This window comes from Vidua chalybeata, chromosome 19 (genome assembly GCF_026979565.1).
Source record: "Vidua chalybeata isolate OUT-0048 chromosome 19, bVidCha1 merged haplotype, whole genome shotgun sequence".
Lineage (NCBI taxonomy): Eukaryota > Metazoa > Chordata > Aves > Passeriformes > Viduidae > Vidua > Vidua chalybeata.
Genome location: NC_071548.1, coordinates 510,092 through 533,029, shown reverse-complemented (window position 1 = coordinate 533,029; position 22,938 = coordinate 510,092). Strand labels below are relative to the sequence as shown.

General features: G+C 62.5%; 3 protein-coding genes and 1 long non-coding RNA gene across 6 annotated transcripts; 2 read left to right on the top strand and 2 right to left on the bottom strand.

Annotated features, from left to right (window-relative positions):
• Positions 1 to 403: 403 nt before the first annotated feature.
• LOC128797723 (bMERB domain-containing protein 1-like) lies at positions 404 to 11,450 on the top strand. 2 transcript variants are annotated; one of them, XM_053960527.1, is made up of 6 exons: positions 404 to 523; positions 5,596 to 5,716; positions 7,610 to 7,683; positions 10,213 to 10,327; positions 10,458 to 10,531; positions 11,189 to 11,450. In XM_053960527.1, exons 1-6 carry the CDS (start codon positions 448 to 450, stop codon positions 11,305 to 11,307), a joined length of 579 nt encoding a protein of 192 aa, XP_053816502.1. In that variant the 5' UTR covers positions 404 to 447; the 3' UTR covers positions 11,308 to 11,450. The 2 variants fall into 2 exon arrangements, with proteins under 2 accessions (XP_053816502.1, XP_053816501.1); XM_053960526.1 differs by lacking the exon at positions 404 to 523 and adding an exon at positions 4,612 to 4,997.
• LOC128797724 (uncharacterized) lies at positions 1,802 to 3,970 on the bottom strand. Its single transcript, XR_008434226.1, has 2 exons — positions 3,780 to 3,970; positions 1,802 to 2,685 (listed from the first exon to the last, which is right to left on the bottom strand). It is a non-coding gene; the product is annotated as an uncharacterized LOC128797724 (long non-coding RNA).
• Positions 11,451 to 11,480: 30 nt separating the features above from the next.
• CCDC42 (coiled-coil domain containing 42) lies at positions 11,481 to 15,951 on the bottom strand. 2 transcript variants are annotated; one of them, XM_053960491.1, is made up of 7 exons: positions 15,711 to 15,951; positions 15,335 to 15,440; positions 15,113 to 15,217; positions 14,269 to 14,466; positions 13,178 to 13,399; positions 12,557 to 12,715; positions 11,481 to 11,629 (listed from the first exon to the last, which is right to left on the bottom strand). In XM_053960491.1, the coding sequence occupies exons 1-7, from the start codon at positions 15,911 to 15,913 to the stop codon at positions 11,561 to 11,563; spliced, it is 1,062 nt and encodes a 353-aa protein (XP_053816466.1). In that variant the 5' UTR covers positions 15,914 to 15,951; the 3' UTR covers positions 11,481 to 11,560. The 2 variants fall into 2 exon arrangements, with proteins under 2 accessions (XP_053816466.1, XP_053816467.1); XM_053960492.1 differs by lacking the exon at positions 12,557 to 12,715.
• A 5,186-nt stretch (positions 15,952 to 21,137) lies between these two features.
• LOC128797804 (TBC1 domain family member 24-like) lies at positions 21,138 to 22,805 on the top strand. Its single transcript, XM_053960700.1, has 3 exons — positions 21,138 to 21,246; positions 22,188 to 22,478; positions 22,654 to 22,805. The coding sequence occupies exons 1-3, from the start codon at positions 21,144 to 21,146 to the stop codon at positions 22,803 to 22,805; spliced, it is 546 nt and encodes a 181-aa protein (XP_053816675.1). The 5' UTR covers positions 21,138 to 21,143.
• The last annotated feature ends 133 nt before the right edge of the window (positions 22,806 to 22,938 follow it).

The following is a 22,938-nucleotide window of genomic DNA, read 5'->3' as shown; positions in this document are numbered from 1 at the left end:
GCTGCTGTCCCGGCCGAGAGAGGAGAGGCCACCGGGGTCCTGCTGAGGTGGCTGCGGGGCTTCAGCCCTTGGAGCATCGCTCAAACTCTCGCTGTTGGGTTTTTCCACGGGGAAAAGTTGCTTCTACGGGAAAGTGCAGCTGCCCTGGTGCAGCGGCGGGTTTTGGGGGGGCTGTTGGGTGCTGTGCCTCACTCCCGGCACCCCGTGTCCCACTCCCGTGTCCCCCAGAGCCGGGCCCCGCTCGCTCGGTGCCGATGCTGCGCGTTTGGGGTGAAACGGCCCGAAAGGGGCCGGGAGGAGCCCCGGGGCGTGACCCGGGTGAAGCTGCGGGGGCCGGCGGCTGCAGGCAGGGGCTCGGAGGGGAGGGAGCGGTGGGAACAGTGGGATCGCAGCGGAGGGAGCGGCGGGAGCCCCCGCCCCGGCGGAGCGCGGCGCGCTGGGCTGCGGATGGAGGGCAGCCGCGCTTCTCCCCGCTACGGATCCATGGAATCCACCCGGTGGCCGCCGGCAGGCGCGGGGCCAGGTGAGCGCGGCGGGACCGGGATGGCACCGGCACCGGCACCGGCACCGCCCGAGCCCAACTTCCCCCGCCCCCGGGGCTCCGGGACAATCCGGGCACCCGAGCCCCGGGAGCTGGCGGGGAACCGGCGGCTTCATCCAGCAAACGGAGCCCAGCCGGGGTCCCCGGAGCGGCACCGGCGCCGCCGGAGCCCCGCGCAGCGGCCATCGGGAGTGTGGGGGATGGATGGATGGATGGATGGATGGATGGATGGATGGATGGATGGATGGATGGAGTGGCTGGGGGAGAGAAAGGACGGGGAGAAGAGGGGCTGGAGGGGAGGAAGCGTGGCGGCAGGGGGATGTCTGGAGGGAAACACCGGCAGAGCACGGTCACATCTCGCTGCTGCTGCCCGACCGGACACGGCGCCGCTGCGCTGCCGTGCGCGGCCCTGGGCACGGCTGTGAGCGGGGCACGGGAGGGCTCGCCCTGTCCTTCACCGCCTTTTGTCCTTCCCAGACCGGTTCCTCCAGCAGGAGCGCGGGGGATGCCAAGCGGGGGAACTGCCTTGAGCAGAGCGCTCGACCTTGGGCTGGGAGGAAGGGTCGCGGTGCTGGGCTGGGCGGAGGGTGGCGCCTGCAATCCCTCTGCCCTGCCACCCCTGCGAGCCCTCCCCTTCCCTGTCCCCCTCAGCCCCCTGCAGCCAGCGGGCACGGACAGGCAGCTGGGGAGGCAGGGGAGGAGGGATCGGCCAACTCCAGCATCCTGCTGGGCACTGCTCGGGGGCTCTGTGGTGCCCATGAAGCTGCTCAGCTCCTGGGTGAGCTGTGGGAAGTTTTGGTCCTTTTCCTTTGTGCCTTTCCTGGCAGTGTGTGTCCTCCCCTACACCTCCCGGGTGACACCGGGGTGGGCCGGGGACCCGACCCGGGGTGCTGGGTGTGGGCTGGGCATCCCCCACGGGTGCCTGTGAGCAGGGCTGTGGTGGCTGTGATTTTGCTGGTTCAGCGCAGTTCTGTGAGCTCCCAGCTCCTGGGACCCTGGGACAGGTGAGAACCTTGGGACACGTGGCAACAATCCCTGCCTGCTGTTCGGGTGCTGCTCTGCTGCTTGCTCCCCGCCAGGAAAGCTCAGAGCAAGCCTGTGCAGCACTGAGCTCCTGGAGCCTCTCGTCCTGCTGGATTTCAGGCTGAATGTCCCCTGTCCCTGCTGCTCTCAGGAGCAGAGGAAAACACACGGCTGAGTCGAGGCTTCCTGGGATGGTGCCCCATAGAGAGCTCTGACCCCTCCACAGGGGGCTGTCCATCAAGTTCCCAACTTTAATCATGAAGAAAATTGCTTGAAGCTCACCCTGCACTGTTGGCTGCGGTGACTCATCCCAGCTTGCTGCTGGCTGTCCAAATGTTTTCCCCAAACCATCTGGAATGGAAGGCTCTGGCTATTACACTCCTCATTAGTGGAGGCCTCTCCCTGGGCTGGCTGTGGTGATTAGAGCACCTCCACATTTCTGTCAAAGCTTTCTCCCCCTGCTTGGTTTGCCAGGCTGAGGTGGTGCCAGGCAGGATCCCTTTGGCTCAGGCACGGGGGGGGTTCTGTGTGGGGGGTTCTGTGCATGGCTGTGCTGCTCTGGGAGAGCTGTGGGAGCAAAGGCACCCCTGGGCAGTGAGGCCACACGTGGGGCCCTCCCTGTCCGTCCCCAAAGGGAGATTTGGACTGTGGGCTTGATCCCAGCTTTAGTGAACGCCCTGCCTTGGTGTCCCCTTCTCCACGCGCTCCCTTCCAGGATTTGTGGGTTAATTTTCCAGGAGTTCTCTCCTGGCACTGCCCTCCCTCTGCTTCTGCCCTGAATTCAGCAGCTCCAGGCACACGAAGGTCCTGACCAGCACCGCCTGCTTTGGGGAGCAGCTCCTTGGAATTCCTGAGGGCTGCAGGGTGCCAGGACCTGACCACAGCACCTGAAGGCACAGCCAAGGGCTGGCACCCTCCAGCTGAGCCCTGGCTGGGCTGTGCTGTGACCTTTGCACTGTCCCCATGTCACAGGACACTCCTGACCTGGTCAGTGTCCAACAGAAAGGTGAGGGCACGGGGGTGCCAGCCACGCCCGATGGGAACCATCCCAGAGCTGAGCCAGGAGCTTTCCTGCTCTTGTGGGCTCTGCCCAGGGGCTGGAATTACATCCCAGCCTCCTGCTGCAGGGGGGAGAAAACAACTCAGCCCTGCCCCCTCCTCCTGTCCCAGCCCTGCCCCCTCCTCCTGTCCCAGCACTGTCACCCTCTCCTGTCCCAGCACTGTCACCCCCTCCTGTCCCAGCACTGTCCCTTCCTCCTGTCCCAGCACTGTCACCCCCTCCTGTCCCAGCACTGTCACTTCCTTCTCCTGTCCCAGCACTGTCACCTCCTCCTGTCCCAGCACTGTCCCTTCCTCCTGTCCCAGCACTGTCACCCCCTCCTGCCCAGCACTGTCCCTTCCTCCTGTCCCAGCACTGTCACCCCCTCCTGTCCCAGCACTGTCACCCCCTCCTGTCCCAGCACTGTCCCCTCCTCCTGTCCCAGCACTGTCACCCCCTCCTGTCCCAGCACTGTCACTTCCTTCTCCTGTCCCAGCACTGTCACCTCCTCCTGTCCCAGCACTGTCACCCCCTCCTGTCCCAGCACTGTCCCTTCCTCCTGTCCCAGCACTGTCACCCCCTCCTGCCCAGCACTGTCCCTTCCTCCTGTCCCAGCACTGTCACCCCCTCCTGTCCCAGCACTGTCCCCTCCTCCTGTCCCAGCACTGTCACCCCCTCCTGTCCCAGCACTGTCACCTGCTCCTGTCCCAGCACTGTCACCCCCTCCTGTCCCAGCACTGTCACCCCCTCCTGTCCCAGCACTGTCACTTCCTTCTCCTGTCCCAGCACTGTCACCTCCTCCTGTCCCAGCACTGTCCCTTCCTCCTGTCCCAGCACTGTCACCTGCTCCTGTCCCAGCATTGTCCCTTCCTCCTGTCCCAGCACTGTCACCCCCTCCTGTCCCAGCATTGTCCCTTCCTCCTGTCCCAGCACTGTCACCCCCTCCTGTCCCAGCATTGTCCCTTCCTCCTGTCCCAGCACTGTCACCCCCTCCTGTCCCAGCATTGTCCCTTCCTCCTGTCCCAGCACTGTCACCCCCTCCTGTCCCAGCACTGTCACCCCCTCCTGTCCCAGCATTGTCCCCTCCTCCTGTCCCAGCACTGTCACCCCCTCCTGTCCCAGCATTGTCCCCTCCTGTCCCAGCACTGTCACCCGCTCCTGTCCCAGCACTGTCACCCCCTCCTGTCCCAGCCCCGGGGAGTGGCTGCCCACAGGCACGTGCCAGCTGTGCCACCTGCCCCTCCAGCTGTGCTGGTCCCTGCACATCTGGCAGCATCTGCCGCCGGCCCCTGGGGCCATCCCCAGCTGCTCCACTGGGTGCAGCTGCAGCAAAATACCCCAGGCCAGAGGAGCTGTGGGGTAGCAGAGCCCCAGAATGCTCGGGATGAAGGACCTCAGCATCCTGGTCCCCTAGCAACCGCGCTCCGGTCCCTTAGCAACCGCCTGGTGATGCTGTAGCAGCCACAGGCCGGTCCCTTGGCAACCGCGTCAGGAAGGAGGCAGAGGGAGGGGCTGTGCAGAGCCGGGCAGGGGCTGCCGGAGGCTCCTCGGCCCCAGCCCCGAGCCCCGAACGGGAACGAGGGAGGAGCCACGCCCTGGCATCAGCTGAGCGTGGCCTTTGTGCCTGAGGAGAGGGACACAACCTCCGAGAAACCCTCATGAGTTTCCGAGCCAGAAACAGCAGAAAACTCTTCCCCAAACCACTCACACGAATCCAAACCATCGGATTTCCACAATAAACCTTCCCTGCTGGAAGTCTTGGAAATATGTCCCACTCTGGGAATGATTTCCCGAGCAGTGTTTTGTGATGGGGAGAGGACAGAGAGTGCAGAGTGCTTGGTCCTGTGCCTTGGAGTTTGTCTCTTCCTGCCCTGTCACCCTCAGCGCTGGCCTGGCTCCTGCTTGGAATGGCCAGAGCACACACCCTGCCATCTCCCAGCATCCCTGCCTGGGAATTCCTGCTCCTGGAGCAGCTGTACTTTCTGTACTTTCCCCTCTTCCTGCACAGGGAAAGTCCCGGGGCTGCAGGAAGGCAAAACCTCAGAGGGGAGTTGTGTCCTGTGAAGGTTCAGAGGAAGCAGACAGCCCCTGCAGGAGTGTTTGGAAGGGTTTGGAATGTTGTCCCACAGCCTGGCTCTGCTGCAGACCCCTGTCCCCAGCACCTCCGGGAATGTGGGGTTAGCTGGGATGTGATGAAGGCGCTGCTGCTGGCACTGGTGACAGGCTCAGTGTCGTGTCTGAGAGCCGGCCTGGAGCAAATCCCATAAACCTGGCTGGGAGTCACCCACACAGCATCCAGAGGAAATCCGTGGGACAGGCTGGAGCAAAGGAGTGGGATTTGTGTGTGAGTCACAGCGGGGGAGGCAGAGCTGCTGGTCAGAGCCACGGACCGAGGTGGGTGGGCTTTCATCCTGTCCATCCCTCTGAAACATAAATTACAGCCCCTTTATCTCACATTTTGCTGTGAAGCTCCTGCCTCTCACCCTGAGCAGGTGACCCCCCCCCCTTTCCTGCCTCAGTTTCCCCATGTGGGGGCTGGATGTGATGCTCAGCACTGCAGAGGGTGAGGGAGCTGAACGGGGGGGCTCACCCCCGTGGCTGGGGAGGACTGGGGGTGTTCATCCAGCGTGTGATGGAGGGGGAGCAGCAGAAGGAATTCACCCTGTGGCTCCTCAGCTCTGAGCTCCGTGTGCCCAGGGTTTGCTCCTGGTCTTGCAGGAGGAGGGTGCTGGGCAGGCTCTCCGTGCTGGACGTGCTGGAGGATTCCGTGGCTCTGGAAAAAGAAAGGGACATTCCTGCCCTCCCCTCCAGCGGTTTGCAGCTCCCTTGGGCTCCTGCTGCTCCTCTCCCATGGAGACCCCCGGGAATGTGGGGCTCTGTCCCAGGCAGGGCCCGACACGGGGAGCAGGGGAAGCGCTGCTGCTGCTCCCAGGGCTGCCCTGAGGGCCCTGCTGCTCTCCTGCTGCCTCAGGCGGCTCCCCTCCTTTTCCAGAGGACGAGATCGTGTCCATGGCCGACTCCACCGCCACCATCGATGACATCGAGGGAGAGCTCTTCAGGATCGAGCGGATCCGGGAGATCCTGGTGCGCCGGGAGTCGGAGCTGCGCTACATGTGAGTGCCTGCCCCTCCCGGGGACTGCCCAGCTCTCCTCCTGCCAGCCAGGCACAGCTCAGCCCCAGGGGTGAGCAGGGATGAGCCTGATTCCCACCTTGTTTCCATTCCAGAAATCCAAGAAGTTTTGGAATTAAATTCTCCAGGCCCTTCACACCTAAGCCCCTGTGTTGCAGTGGTGCCCACCAGCCCCTGGGGCACACAGGACATTTTCCATGGCTCTGTCAGGAGGTTTTGTGTGTTTGGAGGAAAAGGCCTGACTGACACCCACGGTTTGGCTTGATTAAGTTTTTTAATGTCACTAAAGGGCTGTAGTTAGCCCAGCCCTCGGATCCCACCCTGCCAGCCCAGCACAGGCTGGGATTTTGGCGAAGGTGACATTTCCTGCGCTGGAGCACTTCCTGGGCTGCCTTTTGGATGTGACTGGGTCCCCACAGCCTGGAAGTCCCTGGCTAAATCCCATGAGTGGGAGCTTTCAGCTGCTTCAGAGGCTCGGATTCGGAGCCCCTTCGAGGCACAGCTCGCCCTGAGCTCCCTGTTGAAAAGGAGTTTTGGAAACCATCAAAAGTGTAGCTCTTAGAGGCTTTCCATGGCAACGGTACCTGATCCTCTCAGGTGCTGTCAAAGCCCCCAGCTCCGGTGCTTCCTTAACCCTTTGTTTGGTTTCTCCCTTGGAAAGCAAAGGGAAATCTCCTGCAGAAACCTCCCGGTGGGCTTGGCTGCCACGGCGATCCCGTGGGGGCTGGGACGTGCCAGGATTGCCCGGCTGGGAGCCTTTGGGAGCTGTGGGAACTCGGCCTCGGCTCCGCAGGGCCCAGCAGCGAGGCTGGGAAGGCTGAGGAGCTTCCCAGGGCACTGCTGCTGCAGAAGGGGAGCCCAGAGCTGGGCTCTGCAGGACAGGCTGGGAGAGGTGGCAAGCAGGGGCTGCCTGTTCTGATTCCCCAGGGCGGGGAGCAGGTGATGCTCAGGGTGGTGCTGGGGCTGCAGGGCTCAGGGAGGCGGGGAACTCCCGGGCTGTGCAGCTGAACAGAGCAGTGACCCCGATAAAAACCAGTTTGCTCCTTGTGGGAATGGTCAGAGTAACCATTCCAGCATTCCTGGGGAATTCTGTGCCCCGGGAAACAATGAGGCACCGAACACTTCTCCTTTCCGGGGCAAAAGGAAAGCTCTGGAATTCCTGTGGGAGGTGCAGCTCCAGCCTGGGCCCGGCCAGCGACACCTGGCTCTGGCTGATGCTGCCACAGCTGTCACCAGCAGCGGTGTCACCAGCAGGGGTAGCAGCAATCCCAGCCCCACGGGAGCCTCCTGGGTGCTTGTCCCTGCAACCCCTCCTAATTTTAATTGAAAAAAGACTTTATTATCTTTTATTCTCCCTATCAGTTTTTCCTGAATTAATTTCCATTCAAATGCAACGATCATCCAGCTCTCATCTGACTGTCCATTTTCATTTAAATCAGTTTGTCCCCAGCAGTCTCTGTTGTCCTGGTGCTCTGCACACCCTCTCTGTTACATTTCATGTTTCTACCTTTATTTAATTCTGCAGGAAGGTGGCATAAAATAGATCTTTTTCTATGGCAGCAGCTTCCACTTCTTTTTGGATTTTGCTCTTTGGGATTACTTTCTGGGACCAGGAGAAACACAGCAGCTCTTGCCTGGTGGATGGGCCAGGTTTTGATAAGGCTTTGTTATCATTAAGGTGATGAAACTTTCTCTCTGCCAAGCACCAGTGCCCCAAGAAAACTCTGGGATGAAGTGGGCTGGCATTTCCCATTTCCCTTCAGGCAGGGAAACCTGGGATCCCCACCACAGGCACAGGCTGGGCGTTGCTCTGGGGGTTGTGAACCTCTCCTGTCCCAGTTCTCCCCCTCAGAGGTCCCGTTTGTGTCTCCGCAGGATGGACGACATCCAGCTCTGTAAGGAAATCAGCCGGCTGAAAACAGAGCTCCAGAAGCTCCTGGCCCTGCCAGGTGAGACTCTGGGCTCAGGGTGCTGGGATCCCCGGGGTGCTGGGATCCCCGAGGGTGCTGGGATCCCCGGGATGCTGGGATCCCCGGGATGCTGGGATCCCCGGGGTGCTGGGATCCCCGGGATGCTGGGATCCCCGGGGTGCTGGGATCCCTGGGGTGTTGGGATCCCCGGGATGCTGGGATCCCCGGGATGCTGGGATCTCCAGGGTGTTGGGATCCCCGGGATGCTGGGATCCCCGGGATGCTGGGATCCCTGAGGGTGTTGGGATCCCCGGGGTGCTGCGATCCCCGGGGTGCTGGGATCCCCGAGGGTGTTGGGATCCCCAAGGTGCTGGGATCCCCAAGGTGCTGGGATCCCCAAGGTGCTGGGATCCCCGGAGTGCTGGGATCCCTGAGGGTGCTGGGATCCCCGGGATGCTGGGATCCCCGGGGTGCTGGGATCCCTGAGGGTTCTGGGATCCCCGGGATGCTGGGATCCCCGGGGTGTTGCACTCCCCAGGATGCTGGGATCCCCGGGGTGCTGGGATTCCCGGGGTGCTGGGATCCCCGGGATGCTGCATTCCCAGGATGCTGGGATCCCCGAGGGTGCTGGAATCCCTGAGGGTTCTGGGATCCCCGAGGGTGCTGGGATCCCCGGGATGCTGGGATCCCCGGGGTGCTGGGATCCCCGGGATGCTGCACTCCCCCGCTCAGGGCAGGTGTGGCAGGGGAGATGGGCGCAGGCAGGGCCCAGCTGTGCCCAGCTGTGTCCCCAGGCACCTCCTCTGTGCTGTGCCCGGGGACACCCCAGAGGCCAGGGTGGCCCTGCCCGGTGCCACAGTGCCACCGTGCTGGCTGTGCCTGGCAACCTTCAGCACGGAGGCAGAGCCCAGGTGCTCTTTGATATTCAGGTGCTGCTCCCTCCCATAAACCTGGGTGGAGGCTCAGTGGGGAGGGAAGCATCCTGCCATAAAAACAGGAGCTCCTTGCTCCAGATCTCGTGGGGGCTTTTAATCCTGACTCCTTCCAGTCCATAAACCAAGACTTCCCTAAACCACGGCTCAGAGCAGGGATAAATTGGTCTTTTCTGCTGCTGGGGAAATGAGCCTGCCTTTCCTTCATCTGCTTTGGGCTTTCATTTCTTGCCTCTTCAGCACTCCCAGACTCAGCTGAGAGCAGAAATTCTGCTGTTTTTGTCTTCTTTGGAAGTTGACTCAGACCAGTCTGTGCTGGAAAAATCCTGCACATCCCTGTTCTTGTGGGACAGCCACGGCAGCCTTGGCTTTGGATAAAGCCGGGAACGCGTCGGTGCTGCTCAGAGCCCAGCCAGGGCTTGGAACGTGCCCAGCCAAGGCGCCCTTAACGATCCACATCGTCACCGCGCTGGGCTCTGCCACCAGCAGAAAGGGGCACGGTGTGTCCAGTGGGACCTTAACCCTGACAGGTTCTTCCTCGGGCTGCAGGCTGTTAATTAGCCGCGAACAGCCGCTCTTAATGAACCCCAATCAGCGGCGTCGGGCACAGCCCGATGCCTGGGGTGGCCCCGTCCCAGCAGGCGGCTGCGGGCTGCTCAGGGACAGTGCCCGGGTGACTCTGCACTAACTCAGGCGGTGGGAGAGCCCAGGAGAGCCCAGGAGAGCCCAGGAGAGCCCCAGGAGAGCCCAGGATAGCCCCAGGAGAGCCCAGGATAGCCCAGGAGAGCCCCAGGAGAGCCCAGGAGAGCCCAGGAGAGCCCAGGAGAGCCCAGGAGAGCCCAGGAGAGCCCCAGGAGAACCCCAGGATAGCCCAGGAGAGCCCAGGAGAGCCCCAGAAGAGCCCAGGATAGCCCCAGGAGAGCCCAGGATAGCCCAGGAGAGCCCAGGAGAGCCCAGGAGAGCCCAGGAGAGCCCAGGAGAAGCCCAGGAGAGCCCCAGGAGAACCTCAGGAGAGCCCAGGAGAGCCCCAGGAGAGCCCAGGAGAGCCCCAGGAGAGCCCAGGATAGCCCAGGAGAGCCCAGGAGAGCCCCAGGATAGCCCAGGAGAGCCCAGGAAAGCCCCAGGAGAGCCCCAGGAGAGCCCAGGAGAGCCCAGGAGAAGCCCAGGAGAGCCCCAGGAGAACCCCAGGAGAACCCCAGGAGAGCCCAGGAAAGCCCCAGGAGAGCCTAGGAGAGCCCAGGAGAGCCCAGGAAAGCCCCAGGAAAGCCCCAGGAGAGCCCAGGAGAACCCCAGGAGAACCCCAGGAAAGCCCAGGATAGCCCAGGAGAGCCCAGGAGAGCCCAGGATAGCCCAGGAGAGCCCCAGGAGAACCCCAGGAAAGCCCAGGAGAGCCCCAGGAGAGCCCAGGAGAGCCCAGGAGAGCTGTCACCTCCAGCCAGGGCGGCTGGGACCCGATTTTCCTGCTCGCTGAGCAGCCCCAGCCCGATCCAGCTGCTTCCTGTGGGTTGGCTTTGCCCCACGCTCGGAGCTGAGCGGAACGGAGCAGGACTGGCCCTGGCAGGGGGGATGGCCCCTGAAATGTGGTGAAATGTGAAATGTGCTCCCTGTGGCTGTGAATGTGCTCCCTGTGCTGCAGAGAACCAGAAATCCAACGAGGAGAAGCAGAGGGAAGAGGAGCTGGTGCAGCAGATCCACAAGCTGGTGGAAGCGCGGGATTTCCTGGTGGATGACGTGGAGTTCGAGAGGCTCAGGTAGCAGCTGTCACCTACTGCTTGTGCTGGGGACAGTGCAACCCATCCTCTGAGCTGTGTCCTGCCTTCCCACAGCTCCTGGGGGCCTTGCTGCTCCTTTCCCGAGCAGTAACCGAGTTCTTTGTCACAGGGAAAGGGAAGAAGACAAGGAAATGGCCGAGTTCCTGCAGAGCAAGCTCTCCAAAAGCTACCTCCAGAGAGCAGGTGGGTGCTGAGGTGTTTACTGCTTGCACTGAGCCTCCCTGGCACTGGCCCCCTTTCCCAGGCACTCTGCCTCCATGAGGTCACTGCCTGGGCCTGGCTTACCTGGGGGAGGTGGGGAAATGGAACGGGGGATGCTGGTGCTTGGGGTCACAGCGTGGGAACACCTGGAACTGGAGCAGGGGTTAGGAATCCATTTCCCTCCTGGCATTTCCCAGCATGGCCCATGAGAAAGGGGCCGGGGGGGCTCTCTTAGAGCTGCCAGCCTTCATCTGGCCTTAAACACACTGGCTCACGCCTCGGGTGGATGCAGGATGGACACCACGTCCTCTGATGACAGCCACCCCTTCCCTGTCTCTGTCACCTCCCGGGGTGGTGGGAGGCACTCCCAGAGCCCCAGGGCAGTGCCCTCGAGGGGCAGGAGCTGGGGACAGCCCAGAGCCCCAGGGCAGTGCCCTCGAGGGGCAGGAGCTTGGGGACAGCCCAGAGCCCCAGGGCAGTGCCCTCGAGGGGCAGGAGCTGGGGACAGCCCAGAGCCCCAGGGCAGTGCCCTCGAGGGGCAGGAGCTGGGGACAGCCCAGAGCCCCAGGGCAGCTCTGAGCAGCAGCCCCGGGCTGTGCCCCGGTCCCCAGGCTGTGCCCCGGGCTCCTCTTCCCACAGCTCCCGTGCGAGAGAAGAAGATGACATCGAGGGGACAGCAAACCTCGGCTCCCTACGTGACCAAGACGGGCCTGACCCTGCTCAAGGAGTGCTGTGGCTTCACCTGCTCCATCATGTAGGGCACTGCCAGCCCCTGGCACAGGACACGGCCGTGGTAGGGGGGCTCACTCCCTCCTGCTTTTCTCTCTCTTCTGCTTCTGAGTCTTTGGGCTCACAGAAGAGCAGGGAGGATCAGCAGGAAATAGAGAGATGCTTTAAAATATTTGCTTTTTTTTTTTTTTTTTTTTTTTTTAGTCTACAATATCTGCAGTGTTCTCTCGTCCTCCCCTTTCCCTGCCCGCCCTGCTGCTCCCTCGCTGGCAGGGCAGGCTCTCACAGAGATCGGCCACGCTCCTTCATGTCCTCCGTGAAGTCCTGGAGGTCGTAGATAAACTGCCGGATCTCGGGGGAGGGGGAGAGGGCAGGGTCAGGCAGGAACGGGAGCAGGAGGCAGAGGGGAGCCTGTCCCTCTTGGGGGCAGATGTCCCCAAGCTGAGTGGCAGGACAAGAAAGCACCAGGGTGTGCCTCTGTGGGGGAATGGAACCAAAGCCTGGCCATGGATCAAAGCCTGGATCTGCATCCCTGCACCCCCAAAACCCTGCACCCTATAACCCTGCACCCCCGAATCCCTGCATCCCTGCACCCCCGAAACGCTGCATCCCCATAACCCTGCACCCCCGAATCCCTGCATCCCTGCACCCCTGAAACGCTGCACCCCCATATCCCTGCACCCCTGAAACCCTGAAACCCTGCATCCCCATATCCCTGCACCCCCGAAACTCTGAATCCCTGCACCCCCGAATCCCTGCACCCCCGAATCCCTGAAATGCTGCATCCCCATATCCCTACACCCCAGAAACCTTGCACCCCCATAGCCCTGCATCCCTGAAACCCTGCACCCCCGAAATCCTGCATCCCCATATCCCTGCACCCCTGAAACCCTGCACTCCTGAAACCCTGCACCCCAGAAACCCTGATCCCTGCATCCCTGCACCCCCAAAACCCTGATCCCTGCATCCCTGCACCCCCGAAACCGTGCATCCCCATATCCCTGCACCCCCAAATCCCTGCACCCCAGTATCTCCGCAGCCCTGCACCCCCACATCCCTGCATCCCTTCACCCCTGTCCCCGCCTGTCCCCACCCCTGCTGTCCCCAGGGCCCCTCTCCCTGCTCCGCCTCTGGGAAGGGACAGGTTTGCCCGGTGTCGCCACCGTTCCAGGGAGCCCAGGGGAGAAGGGAGGGGGGCTGGGGCTGGGGGCTCCCCTCGCCCCGGGAGAGCCGTTCCCGCTGCTCCTCCTGGGCAGGGTCGGGCCGTGCTGGCGTTACCATGTCCAGCTGCCTGTGGCTGTCCCCAGCTGCCACCCTGCCCTGCGGCTGCAGCCGCGCGCTGGCGGCCTGGAAGAGGCTGTGGATGGCCATGGTGAGGGACTTCAGCTCCGTGGCCTTCCTGGCAGCCCTGTCCTGCACCTCGGCCCAGCGACCCTCCTGGGGGACACGAGACACGTCCCAGCAAAGCTGCTTCAGCGCCGGGACCCCGGCTCGAGAGCCCAAATTCCAGCCTCATCCGGGCTGGGCGGGAGCCGGTGCAGCCTGGTGTGCTGGGAGCAGAGCCAGGAGCCAGCCCGGCTGTGCTGCAGCCCCTGCAGTGCCCACCCTGGCACCTCCTCCCTGCCAGCGCCGTGCCCGCCCTGCAGCAGGGACAGCTCCCCTGCAGCGCTGCCACTGTCACCTCCCTGTCCTGCTGCTCCCAGCTCGTCCTGGTGACAAACCCGCCCCGCACCTGGGCTCTCTGTCCTCCTCCTGCAGCCCCGGGCGGGGACGGGATCGGGCATCTCCTCCCCCCACAAACTGCTGCTGGGCCCTGCCACGAGCCCCTGGCTGCAGGAGGAGCCACTCCCGGCCCCCCAGGCCTTGGGGAGCCCCCCTGGCCACCCCACAGCTCCTCACCCACTGGCGGATGTCACTTTGAGCCTGCTCGAAGGATTCTCTGAGCTGCACCAGGTCATTCTTCCACTGAAGCATCTCAGCCTCCTTCTCTGCCCTGATCTGCTGCTGCAGGGCCTTGCCCTGCTCCGTCAGCTGCCGGTGCCACCACTGGGACTGCAGCAGGTCCTTGCGCGTCCTCAGCAGGGCCTTGTAGTAGGTGATGATGTCATCGATGTCATGGAACTGCAGCACAGGGTCCTGGGGTCAGGGACAGCCTGCTCTCTCCTCCCTGGGGTCAGGGACAGCCTGCCCTGCCCTGCCCTGCCCTCCCTTCCCTGGGGTCAGGGACAGCCTGCTCTGCTCCTCCAGGTCAGGGACAGCCTGCCCTGCCCTGCCCTGCCCTGCCCTGCCTGGGGTCAGGGACGCCCTGCCCTGCCCTGCCCTGCCCTACCCTGCCTGGGGTCAGGGACAGCCTGCCCTGCCCTGCCCTGCCCTGCCCTGCCCTGCCCTGCCCTGCCGTCCCTTCCCTGGGTTCCCCTGCCCTGAGCAGGGCCAAGGCTCCCCCTGGAAGATTCTCCCTTCCCCATGGTCCCTGCTGGTCCCTGAGCACGGCCACGTCCCCTTGGGCCATGACGTGCCCAGTGCCAGGCCCGGGACTGGCCGTGGCACGGGGGAGGTGGCACAGCTGTGCCCAGGGGAGCAGTGCTGGGACAGAACAAACAGCTCCGTGTGCCCAGGCCCTGGGAGGCAGCAGGAGCACGAGGGATGCACGGAGAGATGTGCCAGCACCCTGGAGAGGGGCACAGCTTTCCTCACAATGGCCTGGGTCCCGCTCCTGGGCAGTCTTCACCTCTCCCAAACCACCAGTGTGACCTGGAATGGTGGCACCAAGGGCACCCTGCTGCCCTCAGCGCTGAGCTTTCCCCTTTCTCATGGTTTCTGTTCCGTTTTCTCAGTCCTTCCTCTGTTCTGGTTCTCCTCTCCTGACCCTGCTCCCTGTTCCCCCTGCACCTGGAGTCTCTGGCTTTGATCAGGTGTTGATTTCCCTGGCCCTGCCTCGTCCCTCTGGTTCAAACCAGGTGAGGCCCTCCCTGAGCCACGTCCAAGCTCACCTGTGAATTCTCCACCACATCCTCCAGGTACCTCTTGAACAGGGAGTACTTCAGCAATTTTTTTGAGAGTTTCTGGTGCTGTTTTCTCAGGGCTTCCAGTTCCATCCTAGCCCTCAGGATCTCCCTCTCCTTTTTTGAATTCTCCTCTTTCTCCTCTTTGGCTTTCTTCAGAGCTTGGCTTCGCAGCCTTTCATTCTCCTGGGGAGGTTTCCCACACCACACTCAGCCAGAGGGGGAGGAAGGCACGGGAAGGCAGAGCTGGGTCACTCGGGCACTGCCAGGAGACCCCAGCACTGCGGGACCACCCCCCTCCCTGTCCCCAGGGCCCCCCTCTGGCACTGTCCCCCTGGCCCAGGGGCAGCGCCCGCGGTGGGGCTGGGCCTTCCAGACAGGCACAGGGAACAAACCTCTCCTCGCCAGGGAACAAACCTGGGGCACTGAGCCAAGGCCCTTCCCAGGGGAGAGGAGCGGTGAGCAGGGGCAGTGTGCCAGGTGTGTGAGGTGTGCCAGGTGTTCGAGGTGTGCCAGGTGTGTGAGGTGTGCCAGGTGTTCGAGGTGTGCCAGGTGGATCAGGTGTGCCAGGAGTGCCAGGTGTGTGAGGTGTGCCAGGTGTTCGAGGTGTGCCAGGTGGATCAGGTGTGCCAGGAGTGCCAGGTGTGTGAGGTGTGCCAGGTGTGCCAGGTGTGCCAGGAGTGCCAGGTGTGTGAGGTGTGCCAGGGAGAGGAGCAGTGAGCAGGGCAGTGTGCCAGGAGTGCCAGGTGTGCCAGGTGTGTCAGGAGTGCCAGGAGTGCCAGGTGTGTGCCAGGTGTGTGCCAGGAGTGTGCCAGGTGTGTGCCAGGAGTACCTTTACAGTGGTCCCCGAAGTCACCACGTGGGCTTTCAGCTGGGCCCTCCTGGCGTGCAGGTCCCTCCACTGCTCAGCGAGGGCCTCCATCCTCTCCGTGAAGGCCTGGCAGGGGCAGAGCGAGGGTGACACGGCTGCCACAGCCAGGGCCACCCCCTGCCTGCTCCTGCCACCCTCCAAAGCCCCCCCAGCCACGTCCCAGCGCCCTCGCAGCTTCCTCACCTGCTCTGTCTCCTCCACGACCTTCTCCACCAGTCGCGCTTCCTTCATCTTCTTCAGGACGCAGATGAAGGAGTTCGTGGAGTCCTCCTCTGCCGCCCGCAGCTCCCTGCCACGCGTTCCCGAGCTCACCCTGCATCCTGGCAGGATGCTCTGGGACCCGGACTGTGTCCCAGGCGTGGGCAGGACCCCAGCCCCACCTGGGAGCCCCCCTGGCAGCGTGGCCCCCCCAGCCCTCCCCTGCGGGGACCCCCCAGCAGAGCCAGGGCAGCTCCGGGGATGCCGGGGCAGGGAAGGGAGGGACGGGTGAGGGATGGGAGCTTGCCAGGGCAGGGAAGGAGGGCTGGAGACACGGCGGGGGGCTGGAGGAGCCCCTCACCTGAGCAGGGGCAGGAGCCTGTCCTTGTACTGCCCCCGGTAATAGCTCACGTCCTCGTGTGCCATCGCTGCGGCCACCGCGCGTCCTGCTGCTGGCCCGCCTCTGGGGCCGCTGGACACTGCACTGAGGCTACTCCCGCCCACCAGGACAAGCCCTGTGGCTACTCTCAGTCCAGAGAGAGGCACTGTGCCCCCTCCAACCATTGCGAGAGCTCCAGTGCCACTCCTGGCACTCTGACAGCTCCAGGGGCTCCTGCACCCTTTGTGACAGCTCCAGGGGCCCCTCCCAGCGCTGTGACAGCTCCAGGGGCCCCTCCCAGCACTGTGACAGCTCCAGGGGCCCCTCCCAGCACTGTGACAACTCCTGTGAACCCCTTGGCATCAGGGGAACTGGCCACTGTGTCCAGGACCTGGAATTTTTGCATTCCCTTCTCTTTTTCGTTCACCTTCTCCGCTTCTTCCTCTGCCCAGATTTGGCCCTGGTGCCCTCTGCTGCCCTTGGGGGTCTGTCAGGGCCCCTGGCAGCCACATCCCGTGTCCCAGGCTCCCTGGCAGCCACATCCCCGTGTCCCAGCACCCCAGGCCCCTTTCCCAAAGCCCGGCTGGAGCCCCGAGCTGGCCCAGGCTCAGGGTGGGCTGAGCGCTGCTCTGCCCAGGGCTCCCTCTCTGGGCCAGCTGAGCCTTCCCCTTTGCCAAGAATCAGCTGCTCGGTTTTTAATTGATTTCATTTCCCCCCCCAAAAAGAGGGCCGTGACCAAGGCCCACCCAAAAGGAAGGGGTGGGGCACGGGCCAGCTGGGGGGGCTGGGGATGATGGAGCCCCGAGCTGCAGCTTCCCGGGGATTTCAGCTCGGCTGCTCCCTGCCAGCCTTGGCCTCCCCCTTGGGCTCAGAGCAGGGCACGGGGGCTGAGGGTGCTCCAGCCCCTTTAGCAACTGCAGGGAGCATTTTTGGGTACAAAAGCCACTTTTGTGCCTGTCCCTGTCCCTGCTGCTCCTCCTCCCACCAGGATGAGTTCCTGCATCCTTCACAGCACCTCCTGTGCACGGTCTCTGTTTAAGGAACAACCAACACAAGCCTTGCAGTAGTGAAAATATAAAAAAAATATAAAATATAAAAAACTCCCAAACTGCAATTTCAATATCCCCAAAAGAAATTCTATAATATTGACATAACAAATACTAATGCTAAAATATACTAAAAAATCTAGGTTTATTCGAATATATAATAATATACAATAGATTATATATTATATAGCTTTATAGACAATGTGTAAAAGATATAAAATCTATAGCATAAAAATATCTAAAGAGGCAGATTTGCTGGCTTAATAAAACTTTTGCTTGCTCTTCCCAAAGCACTTCCACAAACAGAAGAAATGAGAGGGCTTTAGGATCTCTCAAGTTCTCACTGATTTTAGTCCCACCAAGACCTAAATTAGAACGTCGCAGTTGTTTTGAATTGAGTTTTAGTGGAGCTGCTGTCCAGGAGATGCTCTGATGCTGCCCACATCGCTGGCCATCCTCGGTGGCCAAAGCCCCGGGGCAGGAGGCCACTGTGCACAAGGAGAGCGGGGCAGGAGGGCTCGGGGCGCTGCGGGCACCGCGGGTGTCCCAGCAGAGCCCGAGCCCGGGCGCAGCTCCTGAGGAGCCGCGGGCAGCTGGGGACATCTCCTGGCCGTGGGATGGAGCAGCAGTGCTGGAAAAGCAGCCCCGAGCAGAGCCTGCAGCTCCTCTCCGCGGCCACGGGAGCGCGGGCACTGCGCGCCAGCTCACGGCAGTCTGAAAGAAAAACAGGAAAACAAAACCCTTTTTTGCTAAAAGTGACTAAAGCCCGCTTGTTTTAAATCACCGCATCTCCCTGAACACCAAGGCAGAGCCTGCCTGCTGCTCCGGACACATTTCATTTCACAAGTCTGACTTCCCTCTTCACCCCCCCAAAATACACACCACAATCAGCATTTCCAGGTGATGAATCCTTCTGCCAAGAGCAGGGCCTGGGCACCGTGGGCTGTCACTTCAGGCCTGGATTAGATATGGAAAAGCAGCACAAGCCAGGCAAGTGTCACTGCTCAGCCCCATCAAACCCCAGGTGCTGATTGTTCTAATGCAGGGGAAAGCTGAGTGTCAGCTCCAGGCACATTCCAGGGGGCTCTGCCACCTCCGGAATCCCAAAGCTGGGCCAGGGTCTGCGAGGATTTCAGAGGGACCCCGGGCTGGGAACGGCAGCTGAGCCCTACAGAGCCTGGGGGCTCCGTGCCTGACGCCAGCTCCTGCCAGGATCCCGCCAGGAATCTTCTGAGATCCTTCCGAGCCCCCTCCAAAGTCCTTCCAAATTCCTTCTAAGATCCCCCCAGGTTCCTTCCAAGATCCCTCCAAGCTCTTTCCAAGCCCCTTCCCACAGACCCACACACAGCCCAGGCTCAGGCAGGAGAGCAAAGTTGGATTTCCAGGCACAAGCTTCAGGCCCTGAGCTGTGTCTGCCTGCGCCCCTGAAAACCAGACCCACAGGGACAATTGCAAGGGGTGGGAGTTCCCCCGCAGGAGGAAAATGCCGAGCCACTTTGCTGTCCATAGCTGCTGCCAGCTGAGGAGCAAGGCTGGGTTCTTGTTGCCCCTTTCATCCTCTCTCCTCTCCAGGAATTAACTCATTGGGTGCTTTAAACACATGGAAGGAAAAAGAGAATTTTTCCAAGTCTGTGCCCAGCGTGGTTTGTGTGTTACGGACACAGCACCTGTGTGGCTCCCACCAATCCCAAAAACGCGGAGAACACTGCGTTTAACCCAGAACAGCACAAAGGACACACGGCCAACAAAGTCACTGAGCACAGACCCCACTGCCGGGCGAGAACAAAAGAGTTCATTTCCATTACAGAAAAAAAAAAAAAGAATCCAGTGGAAGGCTTAATATCAGCTCAAAGTAGCAGAGTTCATGGATGGTAAGTGCTGGATTCTAATTTACCCCACAGGTTTTGTTTTTTTGTTCTATTTTAGATTTTGTGGTCTATTTTTGGCTCAGCAACAAGCAAGAAGTTTGTCAGCTGTGCTATTGCAAAATACTACAAAAATAAAACCCTGTTTACGTTCTCCCTAAAAGGCCAGTACTGCACAAAGACGTTTTCCGCATTACAGCACTCAGGAGGCGCAGGACACGCGACTGCTCAGCCGTGGGTTTCTCAACAGGCGTTTCTGTTATGAAACACCTCTCTCCTTGTTGGAACCTTGTTTAGAGTAGAATCAAAACCTGCCAAATATTCCTCTCTACCTGTTAATGGATTAAAGGAAGCTGGAAAACGCAGGGCAGGGGACAAATGATTTTATGGAGAAGTCAGTCACCCGTGCAATGTTTCCATAAACACACACCCGAGAGTTCCAGCCCCAGAAAGGCTCCAAACAGCACCAACCCCACGTTTCCCCGGGGTTTGGGCTCCTCAGAGGTGGCACTGATGGCAGGAGAGAACTTTGCCCTCTATAAATACAGACAGACTGAGCAGCAAGTTTTTACTGGTCTTGTGCTGTTGAGGGTATCTGTGCAATTCTGATACTTCACCATCCTGAAAGCAGGAGGAATGTAACCTGCACCTCCAAACACTCCAAAGCCAGAGAAAATACCGCTCCCTCCCAAATCCCACTTATTTGGCGTTTCTGAGACCTCTCATCCAAAACCCCAGCCCCAAACCCTGCTGAACCCCCTCCCTGCCCAAGGCACAATGATAACAGTAGTGATAACGATATCGATAACGAGCACGAGCGCATCTCCTCAGCAAGTCCCATTCGGGGCTGATCCCGCTCTGCTCCCCCATTCCCAGAACTGATCCCCGCTCTGCTCCCCCATTCCCAAAACTGATCCCAGCTCTGCTCCCCCATTCCCAGAACTGATCCCTGCTCTGCTCCCCCATTCCCAAAACTGATCCCCACTCTGCTCCCCCATTCCCAGAACTGATCCCTGCTCTGCTCCCCCATTCCCAGAACTGATCCCTGCTCTGCTCCCCATTCCTGGGGCTGATCCCTGCTCTGCTCCCCCGTTCCCAGAACTGATCCCTGCTTTGCTCCCCCATTCCCAGAACTGATCCCTGCTCTGCTCCCCCATTCCCAAAACTGATCCCTGCTCTGCTCCCCCATTCCCAGAACTGATCCCTGCTCTGCTCCCCATTCCCAGAACTGATCCCTGCTCTGCTCCCCCATTCCGGGGGCAGCCCCCGGGGTGGGCTCTGTCCCCTGGCCGGGCTCTCCGCACACCCGGAGATGCTCCCGCAGCCGCGTCCATCAAACATTCATGGCCTTCGGCTGCGCTGCTCAGCCCGGGCCCGCGGCCTCTACATTTTTCATATTTCGCCATTAAAAACGCATGAAGCGACATTTCTTTTCGCCCTGTCTCTAATTCACTTCCATCTCCGGAGCGTCTGCCGGAGGTGTCAGAGCTCTGGGGGGGTGGCAGAAGAGGCGGCCGCTCTCCTGGGAAAGGCAAATGAGGATAAGGCGGCCGACAGGACCCGGGGAACCCGGACAGGCTCCGGGGCGGATCAGGAGAAGGAGATGAGGATGAGGATAAGGATAACTCCCACTGGGAGTCCCCCTCGCCCCCGGCACAGCCCGGGGGCCTTTGCTGACCCTCGCCCCACTCCTGGGGGTCCCCGCTCGTCAGGGGCAAAGGGGGGGAGGGGTGACGGGACAGCCGAGCTCCGAGGGATTCGGCACAGCACGGAGCAGGTGAGGGAAAGGAGAGGCCCCCAAGCAGGGAGTCGTGCTCGGGAGGCGCCGCGGGGCCAGCGGATGCTCAGGGAGGTGCTGCAGGTGCAGCCGGGCCTGCAGGCAGGAAGGCAGGCCAGGAACGACCTGCAGCTGCTCTCATCACACCAGAAACGATCCGATTTTAAAGGCAAATAAACATCCTTTAAAAGGTTGGGATGCCTATAAAAGCGCCCGCTAAGCGCAGCCCGGGCTGAGAGTTCTGGCAGCGCTGTGGGAGCGGGGCGCTGTCCTGGGAGCCTCTCCCAGCTGCCGGAGGCCGCTTTTCCTCCGGCTCAGCTCTTCCGTCCGTGAGCACAGCGCTCGTTCTGCGGCTCCGCAGCGCGGGCTGAGGCTGAAATCGATCGGTGCCCACCACTGCCGGGGCACACACGGGCCGCCCGAGCCCCGCGGCCGGGCCCGCAGCAGCCGCAGCCTGAGCGGGAGCACGAAGGTGATCCTCGGGAAAAGAAAGGATTCATTCACTGCTCCTGTTGCCGTTTGATGCTATCTCGGCGCACGGGGTGTTTACAGCCCCCGGCCGGGCCGGCGCGGAGTTGGGGCAGGAAGGGGCGATGCGGGCGCGGAGCTGCTCCACCCCTCGCTGTGTTTACCCAAATAAACGCCGGGGCCGCGGGCCGGCCCGCACCTTAAAAGCGCGGGCAGGTGCGGGGCCAGAGGGGACCCGCAGGGGTGGCCGAGCTGGCACATGCTGCAGGTGGGGCTCAGCCCGCCCCGCTGCCCCGGGGCCGCGGCCGCCGCCTTCCCCATGGCCGAGCCGGCCGCGGGCGAGGACACGGGCACCGGGCGAGGTGAGTGCGCCGGGCGGGAGCAGAGGGGCTGCGGCACCGCCCAATGCCTGCCCCGAGCCCCGCGGCTCATCCCGGGGGGGCAGAGCCGGGGCCTCCGTTCAGCACCCGGGGCCGGGCACCGGCGGCGCTCGGGCTGATGCTCCTCAGTACCCGGGCAGGGCAGCGCCCTGAGAGAGGACGAGGAGAATTTGGGCTGCAAACGGCCCCCGATCCACCGCCGGCGGTGTCTCAGCCTGCTTTCTGTGGCCAGGAGCCCCCGTGACTGCGCTGGGGTCAGGCTGTGTCCGGGACAGGAGTCGGCCCGAGCGGCTCCGGCTCCAGCAGCTCCTGCCCGGAGCAGACTGAGCCCGACCCGCTGCTCCTGCTGGCCTTGGGCAAGCGCCAAACTGAGCCGGAGAGCAAGAGCCGGAGCCGGCCCGGCTGTGCCGATGTGCCACCACGTGCTGCCCCCGCGTCCCCTCGGCTCAGTGCGAATCCATCCCTGACCGCCCAGCAGCTGAGCAGGGGCACGACACAACATCCGAGAGTTAATGAGCGCGCTAATTGGCGTATCCTGGCCGCTAGCTCTGCCCAGCAGAGCTCACCCAGGCGGGGCTCGAGCTCTCGCAGCCCGGGGAAATGCCGCTCCCGTTCTCTAGGCGGAGCTCGGACTCTGCTCTTCCCAGCGCCGGGCTGGGGCTGCCCGAGCCCTGCCTCGGGGCTGGGAGCTTTGGGAGGGGTGAAAAGCCCCTCGCGGTGTGAGAAGCAACCGACACCCAGCTGGGACCCGGCCCCACATTCTCGGGGCCCGGAGCTGATGGGAGCGGGAGAGGGCAAAGCCCGAAACGCTTCCGTCCGCAGGGGAGAGCAAAGAAATCCAGGACGTGGCTGTGAGACTCCGGAGCGCCCTGAGCCAGGGTGGGGCGGTGAAAGGCGTTCAATAAAAGCTCTTTGTCCCGCAGAGGTGCTCGGCTCGTCCCCGGTCACCATCGTGGTCACGTCCGAGGAGGCTGACAGCTGGGACATCGACACCTCCTCGTGCCGGGGCTGCGGGCACTTCGTGGACTGGGACAAGATGCCGGAGCCGCAGGGCCCGGCGCAGATCCCGCGGGACGTGCTGGGCAGGCCCCCGAAGGAGCTGAAGAGGCTGGCGAGGGAAGGCTGCTGGGCCCGGAGCCACGCGGGCCGGGCCGGCTCTACCCCCGGCTCATCCAGCGGGTCTCCTGCCGCCTCGTCACCCCCGACGCGCTCGTGTACCGGGACGTGGCCGGCGGCTCTTCGGCAAGCCCAGCGTCAGCTCCCACCCTCTGCCCGAGTTCCTGGAGGGCTGCCCCGTGCCCACCTACTGCCTCAGCCCGCACGGGGTCACGGCCCTGAAGAAGATCCTCATCTGCGTGTGGGCGCCCTGTTCCCCGACATCACGCACAGCCCCTGCTGCCGGCGCTGGCGGCGCTGCTGCTGCACTACAGCGAGAGGACGAGGCGCAGTGCTTCGAGAGCCTCTCGCGCCTCATCGCCAGCAACGCGCCCACGCCGCATACATCGACCAGTCCTTCCTGGCCCACCAGGCCTCCTGCATGACCTTCGGGGACCTGGCCAGCAAGCACTGCCCGGCGGCTCACAAGCTCGGGCCGGCGCCGCCGACAACGTGCTCGAGGTCTCTACTCGGAGTGGCTGTCGTGGCTCTTCCCCGGGCTGCCCTTCGGCTACGCCG